The 11,081-nt window shown below is 44.9% G+C and overlaps 1 protein-coding gene across 1 annotated transcript; it reads left to right on the top strand.

Moving 5' to 3' along the window:
• Positions 1–2,422: 2,422 nt before the first annotated feature.
• Positions 2,423–8,404, top strand: LOC104401498 (tumor necrosis factor receptor superfamily member 1A-like; the record flags this gene model as incomplete). Its single annotated transcript, XM_010013581.1, is given in 10 exon segments — positions 2,423–2,621; positions 2,824–2,952; positions 3,256–3,399; positions 4,807–4,888; positions 5,839–5,906; positions 6,117–6,239; positions 6,618–6,655; positions 7,388–7,547; positions 8,057–8,310; positions 8,312–8,404. Coding segments are annotated over 10 exon segments (1,290 nt in total), but the record flags the coding sequence as incomplete, so codon positions are not given.
• Positions 8,405–11,081: the final 2,677 nt, after the last annotated feature.

Here is an 11,081-nt window from a genome sequence, read left to right as displayed (position 1 = left end):
TGGGTTTTTTTTTCTGCTATGTGAATACATATTTCTGGAAGGCCGAGTCATTGGTTTGTGAATCACTTGTGGTTTGTGACTCTCCAATTGTCATCAGTAATAATGTGTTAACTCTGTTATGATTACACTTATGTTATGCTTTCACTTAATCTGAAAAATTTAAAACACCTTTCCTGCCTTTTTTTTTTTTTTTTTTTTTTTTATGTGTGTGGGGTTTAAGGTGTATCTGGCCAGTTTTCTGTGGTTTTGGCTTGGTCTTTGATGCTTTTCTCTGTTATTTCTATTGCTGACTTGTCTGACTTACGGGCCTGCTGTATATATTCCCATGTTGGGGATTAATCATTGGCTAGAAAATCAGGATTCTTGCTGTCAAGCCACCTGTGTGAATGATCTTTCACCCATTTTCTTGCAGTCAATCAATCTGTAAGACTGCCAGTTGCTGAGATGAGTTTTATTTCTTGCCGGGTTGTTGTTGGAGAGCTCACATTTATCCTGTGGTCAGATAATTAAGCTTGGAACAACAGTATTTAAATATGTGGTTTTCTTTTTCCTGTTCACCATTTTAGCATCTGGTCTATTGAATATGTCTTTATCTGGCAGAGCTCTCTGAAAAATGGGGGTTTTGCTTTGTCAGAGTTGCAAGTTCCTATCTTGCTTGTGGTTTTAAGTTGCTTTCATGTATGTACCTTCCTCCCCAAGGCTTTAATTTTGAGAGAGCAACAGGACAGCGTGGAGCTGTCATAGCCATCTCATTTTGCATATCCTTTCTTAAGCTTGCAACCACAGAACTGGTATCAGTATTGTGGTTTGCCCTTATTGCTTCACTTTGCTTTTGCTATAACTCTCCTACCTGAAAATGCAGAAGGAAACTGAACTCTGAAGCTGTGCCTGTACAGGCATCTTACCACCTCCACAAAAGCAAGCTGGGAAAAATGGGAAATTGGTGTAGTAAAACTCGGTGGGAGATCATATGGACAGGGCATGGTGGTGTTTATTTGCAAAAGTATGAGTTGGTTTTCATGCATTCACTCAATCTAATGCGTGGACTACACTGTTACACACTCTCCATGACATACTCAGAAGTACCAACAGGTACATGTCCAGATGATGTGGCCAGGATCGCTTGTGTGCAGCACATTTGGCAAGGGATGCTGTTATGGCTGTCAAGTCCTGATTGTGCCACTGGGGTTCTTCAAACTAGGTTTTGGATAATTCCATCATACTCTTTGGGAGTCATCAGCTGGAATGGGATGGGCCTTTGCCATAGAAACTTGCTGGGTTCAGGCTCCATAAATCTTGGGCCGAGTTGTTTCCTGGCTTTGTTTTTTTAACTTTTTTATTCTTGTATGCTTATTAGCTTGTCTGAATTTACATTTGAAGTAGATGCTGAGGGTCTGTTCTGTCGGGCCAACAGGCAAAAAAATCGTGTTAGTGATCTGCTGCAGTCTCGTGACCATCCTCCTGGTGCCTCTTTTGCTGATGAGTCATCTGCACTGTGCTCTCATCAGTGAGACCTTTTGGCCATGAAATAACCAGCACATTTCTCAATTTCAGTGCTGGGAATAGTGTTCTGAAAACAATGTCCAGGGAATGGCATCCATTATCAGTACAGGCTGCTCTTTTAACCCTTTGTTCTGCTGTTCCTTCCTGTGTGCGTGTGTACACACACTTGTGCTCCCTTACAGTCATGCAGCGGTCATGCCAGTCTTAATATTTCTGTCAAAATTCTTGACAACTGTCATCTTAAAAATTAAGAATAGCAAGTAAATCCTGCAGGAATAATTAAAAAAAGGGAAAAAAGTGCACATTTTTATGGCAGACTCTTCAGACTGAATGTTAGCGGCTTCAGTTTAAGAGGAAGAATGTACGTTTGTCAGGGGGAGAAGTTGAAAACCTAACTTTCCCAGGTTCCTAGGGCTGGCTTGCTCAGGAGAAGTTCTGGAAGTTTTTCTGTACTTTGCCTGCAGTGAGATCCTTTCTGCCTTTGTATTCCAGACTTCCCATCTGGTTTATTTATTCAGTAGAACTGCAAGTACTGGATGTGTTCTTGTCTCTGGAACTGTTTCTGGATGGGCAGTCTTACTGCCTCCCTCAATAAAAACACTCCTGTGTTCTTAAGTAACTTTCTTGCAAGCGGCAGCATTTTCAAGGCATCTATAAATTGCACATCACAAAAACCCATTTGCTTTTTATACAACCAGTTTGTCATAGAGACCGTTTATGGAGTATTAATAACACAAATGACAGGCATGAGGGTTTTTGGCTGTCTTTTTTTCCTAATACCAGAATTTGTTGTCAGTCAAACTCTCTTTTATAATAACATTTAAGTTTAAGTGCTGAAGTCAGCTGTGCAGTCTGCAAGGGGATATGATGTTTTCTCTCTTCCTTTCCCTCTCCCTCCTTTTTCCCTTTGTATTTACAGGTTATCCTAACATTTGTCTGCATGTTGACGAAGGAATCTGCAGAAACTTCTCCAGTAGCATACACACTGCAAGTCCATCAGGTCGGTTTGGATGGAAGAGACCCCTCTAGACCCTTGAGAGAAAAAAGGCAGACTCAGTGTCAACTGGGACAATATCTACATCCCAGAGAGACCCACTGCTGCATGAGATGCCATGCAGGTATGTAGAAAAAGGACAGTAATAGTGACCTTCACCTTAGAGCATTTCCCTACGCACTCAAACTGTCTCTGTCCTACAGCTGCATCAGTGCTCTCTTTACTTGGCACCTATCCCTACCCAGATAAACTGTATTCCTTGTCTCTTCTTTTGGGCCGTCTGTGTCCTTCACACTGATTGCTTCTGATAAGTGATTTTATTCCAGGAACCTACAAGGCAAAAGACTGTGATCGGCCTCACCAGGCAACCATCTGTCTTCCATGTGCTCATGGCACATTCACAGCTGTGGATAACACCATGTCTAAATGCTTCCAGTGCACACGTTGCCGTACAGGTGAGCTATCTACAGAACTGAGGAAAAAGTGTGGTAGTTGGCGAGTTGGGGCTTGAGGGGATGGTAAGGTGAATAAGGAAGCTTGGAAAAATGAACAAATTGATTGGGCAGAAGGACAGTGTATGGGAAGGGACTGGGGACAGCAAGAATGAGGGTTACCAAATTACTACAGTCTGAGACAGTTTGCAGGCCTTTTTGGCCTTTTCCTGGCAAGATTAGGGGATCACAGTGCCTGTCATCGTAATAGTGCTTTCAGCTGAAGGTGAAGGAAGAGGTTGGAATAATCACTTCTTTCTTCCTCAGAATTCCGGCAGATAGTAGAGACTCCCTGCACCCCAAAGCAAGATACCGTATGTGGCTGTCGGAAGAACCAATACAAGGTTGGCCTGGCCGATCTCTTCCGGTGCAGGAACTGCACCTCTTGTGTCAATGGGATTATTGCCAACTGTGAGTATGGCATGGATATGGCTCCAGTACACTCCTACTGTTCTAGGGTAGACATTAACAGCCCTCTCTTTACTTTCTGAGATGCTGCAGCACCTTGCCCTGAAGTTTGTAGTTTTGGATCAGCTCTTGTTTTTGCCTGCCCCCTTTCCCCAGGAAGACTGCCATTTTTTGCCTGCCTTGGTATCAATCCCTGTTTCCTATCACAGTTTCTGTCTTCCTTCTGTGAATGGTTTCTTGATTTTGGCTGTTACAAGGAGATACTCTTTACTCAATTCTGGTACCTCTGGCTTGCATGTACTGAAGCAAGGTCTTTATGCTCTAGAGCAGGTGTCATGAGATCAAGAGATGCTCAGGTAGTGCTGAACTATACACCCAGTGGCATTGGGCAAAACCTGGGAATCGTGCAGGTGTCTGAGAGAAGTACCCATGTTAGCTGTCCTAAGCTGCCTCATCTCCAGTCAGGAAACAGAGATCTTAACCAAATACTGCTTACAGCCCTCCAGTTCATGCTGTAGTCTTGTTCTGTTCATGCCCCTTGCGTTGTTGTCCTCAAGGTCTCTCATCTTCTTTGCAAATTACACTTCTCCTGACCCCTTTCCTGTCTCATACCCTGTGTAGTGTGAGGTTTGTTGTCCCCCTGGTGCATGTGTTCCTTCTGGTGCTCGGTAATCTTTCTCTGTCAGTTTCCACACTTACGCCTACCCTGAAGGGTCATCATCATGCACTGGCCTTGAACAATTTCCTTCCCTCTTGGCTAATGTAGAACTGCTTTAGTCCTGTCCCTCACTTGTCACAGAATGCATGCTGCTTGTTCTAGTACCTTTTCCCCTCCTGCCAAGTTTATGTCCTTCCATCACTATTCTTGTCTGCTCCTGCCTGTGCTGGTTTTACTCTGACTCCATAGTGTAACTTACTTAGAAACAATATATCTTTGATTTCTTACCCCTTCCACTCACAGCATAGCAGATGACAGGAGTGAATGTGTGTCCCATGGCTTGAAGTGATTTCTCCTTGCCCTGAACTGACTTCCTCACCAGCCCCAGCTGCTAGGGTACCACTTCTCCCTCATCTTTGCTTGATTAATGCGATTTCTTCCTGTCACGCTTGAACTTGAGTGACTTCTCCCACTTTTGCACTGGAACTGTCACTATCCTTTAGACCAATTTCAGCTGCACTGTAATTTTAGTCCCTTTCCCTGCTTACCAGGACAGCGGTACCCTTATTTGTTATTATTTTTATCCTTCCCAAACCTTGTTCTCAAATGTAGACTGAATCCTTTTTTCTGTTCTTCAGAGGCAGTTCTCCAAACTCGGAGGGATAATCTCCCACCCATCTTGGAGTGGATTTTTCTCCTTTTGTTTCTGTCTTTGTCCACATCATGGCAATGTTTTCTTCTTTTCTCTACAGGTACAAAGAAAAGAGACACAATTTGCAGGTGCAAGCCTGGATTCTTTCTGACATTTAGTAATGTTTGCAAGCCTTGCAACAGGTGAGCTTTTTATTCTGTATGCCCCTGCACTGAAGGGGGCATATCCTTCATAGGAGAGACGGCAGACACAAGCCCCTGTCGTGGTTTGACCCCAGCCAGAAACTCGGCACCATGCAGCTGCACACTCACTCCTCCTGCTTCTTCCTCCCCCTGCTCCTGGAAGGATGGGGAGGAGAATCGGAGGAATGTAACTCCCACAGGTTGAGATAAGAGCACTCCAGTAACTAAGGTATAATACAAACCACTACTGCTACCAATAATAATGATAAGAGGAATAACAAGGGGAGAGGACACAACCGCTCACCACCCACCGACCGATACCCAGCCCGACCCGAGCAGCGATCTGGGCCTTCTGGGTAACTCTCCCCAGTTTATATACTGGGCATGACATGCTGTGGTATGGAATACCCCTTTGGCCAGTTTGGGTCAGGTGTCCTGTCTCTGCTCCTTTCTGGCTTACCATGCCCCTCCTCAGTGGCAGACCATGAGAGACTGAAAAGTCCTTGATCAGGGTAAGCAATACTGAGCAACAACTAAAACATCAGTGTGTTCTCAGACTAAAGCCAAAACACAGCATTGCACCAGCTACTGGGAAGGAGAAAAATAACTGTTCCAGCTGAACAAAGGACAACCCCACAGGAGGAAATTTTTCTCAAGGCTCTGTCCATCTCAGCATAACTTTATAACATTCTGCCTTTCTGGGGCAATTGGGTCTTCCCCTCTGTGACCCTCAGTCTTCTCTGTGTAGGCATTGGCCCACTAAGAACCCAAAGTCACTAGCCACACTGTGATTTCTCTGTTTTGCAGGCTCATAGAATCATAGAATAGTTAGGGTTGTAAAGGACCTTAAGATCATCTAGTTCCAACCCCCCTGCTGTCTGTTACTTAGGATTATTGCAAATGGCTGGTGTTTCATTTCATGCATGCTCACCTCTGATTTGCTCTTTCAGCTGCATTGGTGAAGAATGCTTGCATTGTCATAGCCCAGTGACTGCCTCACCGACTTCAACTGGGCTGAGTGAGTACTGGGGGAACTGACGGGCAGTGGTATCTTTTCAGTGGAGGCTTTTGTTCTGTTAATGGCTTTTGTAAAGTGTTCTTTTCTCCATTCTCTCAAACCATTCTTTTTCTCTCTACTGTTTACACATCTTCACTTGTTGTTCCTCCTCTAGCACTCGCCTCCTCCTTTCTCAGTCACTCACTCATTTGCTGTCTTCCTTTTGTCCAGATGGGAGCCTTGTCCTTGGCATCATCGTTGCAATATTTGGAATTATCTTCATCCTCTATATTGTAAAAAAAGTAGTGAAGCTCATCCAGAAAAAGAGGATAACATCATCTTCCTACTCCTGTGGTGAGTACAGCACCATACCTGGTGATGTTGTTTGGGATATACATCATTCTCTGTGTGTGTGTGCGTATGCATACGTGTGAGGGAGGGGAAAAAGTGGGATCCCATTGCTCTGCTTTGCTGCAAGGCCAAAGGAACATGAGAACTCGACAGCTAAGCTTACTGGCGCAGTAGCTTTTGCAATTCTGTATCCATGCCCATCGCTGGGACTGGAAGTGCATGTGAGCTTATTGCTGGAACATACGCATTTTGCTAGAAAACTTTTTTGAGGGCATGACTGAATAGCTGCTTTCCTTTTTTTTTGGGGGGGGGCGGGATTTTGTGTTTTTTTTGTGTGGGGGATGAGATGAAAATAATTTTTGCTTTTTCTTTTCTTTAAAGTCTCTTTGCCGCAGACAACTGGGGAGACAGTATCTGAGGTGAGCAAGATCATGGGTATAAGAGCTCTCCTTCTGCTCTCAATTATGTTAGCCTGGGATCCAGAGTAACAATTTTCCCCATGGGGCTGTTTTCAAATGAGCTGGGTAATAGGGTTTTTTAATTCAGAAGTTTTCTTGAGGGTGAGCCAGCAACATTTTACTTCCCCTCTTCCAGAGGATGCTTTTCAAACTCCTGCCTTTTTGCCTTTTTCTTTCTTTGTGCATTTTTTCCCAGATAGCTGGTCCTTAATCCCTTTTTCTCCCTGTTATGCCCCAAGCTTGGAGGATTTAACTAATTTTACTTCAGATCTTGACCCTACAAACCAGTCAGTGTTGCCCCACAGTTTTCTCTCATCTCCATGGTTCTGCAAGTAAGCAGTAGTTGAGGTGGGGTTTTCAGAGCCTTTACAGGCTGATGGGAACGGTGGCATGTGGAGCTTCTAAAATGGTGGTGATTTTGGGTACCAGCTTTACTTGGTTTTGTAAAGAAATAGTTTCTGCCAGACTATAGTATTTTGATGCCAGAAGGGAGTTAAACTCCTTGGGTTCTGCTGGAAAGAAATGTTTGATGCCTTCTGCTCAAACAAGGCATATAGGAAGAATTAAAACCTTAGCACCTGCTCCCCACCTATCTTGGATAAATGTTGATCTATAAAGCTAGTGGCTCCTTGCAAGAGACAGGTGTGTTGTCCTGCTGCAGGTGATTCAGGACTAAGAAAATGTGTCTTTCAGGTTGAGGAAAAAAGAGGTGAAATTTCCATGCTTCTTCCTGAGTCCCGGAAAGAAACAGAATTGTTGGTGAATGCAGCACCACCATCCGCACCTCTGCCACAAAGCTCACATGAGTTCCCGGACTGTGTCAGACCTGCCAGGAAGACACAGCTTCCAGACAGTAAGTGAAACTCCCTTATCCTTCCCGCCTTCCCCAGGCACATGAGAACCTGGTTATGCACATGCAGCTTAGGAGGATGTTGGACAGACCTTACCCAATGTATATGACCCATGTCTATACTTGAGGCGTGACACAAAGGCAGAAGCACACCCAGAGCCTGTAAGGCTTTATGTGCTAAATATTTATGCAAGGTCTTTCTGTGTCCTTTTCCCCTACCAGCAAAATGGATTGTCATGTGTGGTGACCCAGAGCATTTTGGTTTTGCAGGAATGTGTGGTAGCAAGGCCTAAACATATGTGCTCAGCTTTGCTCATAACTTTACCTAAGAGCATGTAGAAGCATTCCTTTTGCATTTTGAGGCATAAGAGCAAATCTGTGTGACTCTGTAGAAGAAATGAGCAGGAGCAGGCAATGCATGATCCCAAGGCACCATCCAGCCCTGGATTTATTCGTGTTCTCCTTGAGGCTGCACAATATTGTTTCTCACGCTATTTATTCCTGTTTCACAGGCCCTTCTATTCTCTACACTGTGGTGGATCACGTACCGCCATCTCGGTGGAAAGAGTTTGTGCGGCGTCTGGGGCTGAGTGACCATGATCTAGAGCGAATCGAGATGGAGCATCGGTGTTTCCGAGATGCCCAGTATGAAATGCTTAGACTGTGGAAACTGCAGATGAGCCATGCTGCAACTGTGGAGCACATCAGCTGTGTTCTCAACCAGATGGAGCTGAGTGGCTGCAGTGAAGCCATTCAAGAGGCTTTGCTTAAACCAGAGTTCTCCTCAACCTTGCAGCTTCCACAGCCATCTTAAATCTATTTCTGCGTCAGTTGCCCTGGCTGAGACTGTTAGAAGATGATCATAAGTCCCCCCCTTTCCTGTCTTCTTTTTCCCATACCTCCCTATCTCTCTTAACACTCAGCTGGGTTTGTTGGAAACAGCAGCATATTGTGCTGGAGGAAGGCTGAGGCTTGCTTCTCATCCACCAGTGCCTGTAAGCCAAGACAGACCTCTGCAACAACTCCTTTCCCAGGGAGGGAAAGAATAAAAGAAGTGGTGTGTGAGTTTGACCAAGATGAAAACAGGAGCTCAGAGTGACTTAGATCAGCTGCTCTATGGACAAGTTGTTCCTGAAATAGGTGCTCCATGCAGCACATGATAGGTAAACTTGTAGGGTGTCTTGGTTAAGCTGGCTGTTCAGGTGGTGAAGTACTTGCTCGCTTTTTGCAGACCTATGTTTCTGCAAGATCAGATAGTTGAACTGGCTCACATTGCAGCCCTGGGATTGCTAAATCTGACTCACGGGAAGTGGAGGGAGGTTGTGCGTCTTTCTGGGAGTAGGAGAGGACTGCCCCCTTTCGGCATCAACTGGTTATGTCTGTGGCAAAAGAGGCAAGGAAATTCAGACGTGATGGCGCTGTGCAAAACGGGAGGATGCTACCCTTTCCACACACCCATTTCCCTCAGGTTCAAGTGAAACAAGGATTATGAGACAGTGAGTCAGATGAGAAGGTTGGTGCTTTTTTCTCAATTTTTTTTCCTATACCTAGAAACTATGTAAGGTAGCATTAACAAAACACCTACCTGTGTGTTTGTCCAAGGGCAGAGTGGGAAGGAATGTATGCATCTGTCTGAGTGAGAAGGTACCTATGTACCTGGTAGCATGAACACCTCTGCACATCTGTGCTTGCACGCAGGTTGGTAGACTTGTGTTTACCTGATGATCTCTCTCTGAATGATTTGCTGGATCTGATCTAACTGCAAATGGGACTGTGTACATATATATATATATTTAGCAACTGTTGAATAACTTCACACTACTTCCTGGGCTACATTCTGTGATTGCTGCCTGGGTGTGAAAGCCATTTGGTACTGTGTCCAGGCTTGCACCATCAGTTTCTCATGGTATTACACTGGGTGAAGTGTAAATAGCAAACATCAATTAGCCTGCATTGGGTGCAGGCTAACTTGTAATGTGGACGGGTTTTAGTCTCTCATCCCTTGGCCAGAGAGAAACTATCTACTGTAAATACACTAAGTGTTCTGAATTAAAACGTGTATTTTTACCTCTGCCTCCGTTCTGGTTTCTCCATGTTAACTTCTCTTGTGTGACTGCAGGTGGAGGCAGAGAAAGGGGAAAAACTTTCAGAAGTTGCCAGGCTGGGTGGCTTGATGGTCTGATGATTTAAATATCAAACCAAAACCCAAAACAAGATACGTTTTATGAACTTCTGTATGTAAAGCATATCTGCCCTCAAGTCACAGGAAGCTGGCTGAGGGCAGGAATTGGGACTGAAATGAAATTGGGCTGCAGGTCTTCTCAGATACCCAAGAGTCAAAGAGGAAGCTAGGATATTTAAAGTGATTTTATTAAACAATACACAATGAGTCATTTCGATTTGTATTTGGCTTTTTAAAGAGGAAATATCTTAAAATAATAGATTAATGCTAATCTCACAGGACCATGTTTTTGTCTGAGGAACCAAAGCACCATGTTGGGGCAGTAAGGACTGTTCTGACTCCACCGATGAGGAAACGTGGAAGACAGTGACAGAGCCAGGAACTGAAGTAAATCTTAATTCCCAGTCTGAGGCTTTGTTTGTTATGCTTACATCCTATTTTAATTGAGCCTGATTGTTATTTTCTTTTTTTTTAATCAAAGGAGACAGTACAAAGCTCACTGTAATATACATTGTCTTTCATAATTCATGTTCAACAAGCACAACTATGGTAACTACTAGAAGTACATGCTCTGGAGGTGAAACTGTGCTTAAAGTGGGGAAAATGTCATCAATCTTCTAAGCCCCCTCTCCAATCCATCATTTAAATTCCAGCTTTTCTAAAGTTTGATGTGCACGGTAAGCTTCAAGCATCAAGCCCCTGGCTTCTGCTTGGTTGTCAGTGACTTCATGCACGGTAATTATAGAATCCCAGACTGGTTTTGGTTGAAGGGACCTTAAAACTCATCCAGTTCCAACCCCCTGCCACAGGCAGGGGCACCCTCCCCTAGACCAGGGTGCTCCAAGCCCCTGTGTCCAGCAGGTTGCTCCAAGCCCCTGTGTCCATCCCGGCCTTGAACACTGCCAGGGATGGGGCAGCCACAGCTTCTCTGGGCACCCTGTGCCAGCGCCTCAGCTCCCTCACAGGGAAGAAATTCTGTCTTAAGAGCTCATTTCAGTCTCCTCTCTGGCAGGTTAAAGCCATTCCCACAACGTTAAAGATCTCTTCAAGGTAGCGGAGGTGACCTGTGCAGGTGATGGCTGTGAATAGCAAAGCACGCTCTGAGCCTGGGCAGAACGGTTGCCAGAAAAACAGGACTTAGAGCTGCTTACATCATATTAGTCTTTTGTCTTTATTACTCACTTAGTATCTAACTGAGGCGGCGAATGTATATAAACCATTCAGATAAAATACGTTGGTCGCTTCTCCATTCGCCCTGTCGTGACTCGCCGCGCCCCCGTCAGCGCGGTACGCTGTGGTCTGACCGGGGCGGTACTCGGCTCCCTCCCCCCCCCGCCGCCTGCTGCGCTTTGGTA

Source organism: Nestor notabilis, unplaced genomic scaffold (assembly GCF_000696875.1).
Source record: "Nestor notabilis isolate BGI_N333 unplaced genomic scaffold, ASM69687v1 scaffold28634, whole genome shotgun sequence".
Taxonomy (NCBI): Eukaryota; Metazoa; Chordata; class Aves; order Psittaciformes; family Psittacidae; genus Nestor; species Nestor notabilis.
Note: the sequence above shows the minus strand (reverse complement) of the source record. Positions and strands in the feature narration are given on the sequence as shown.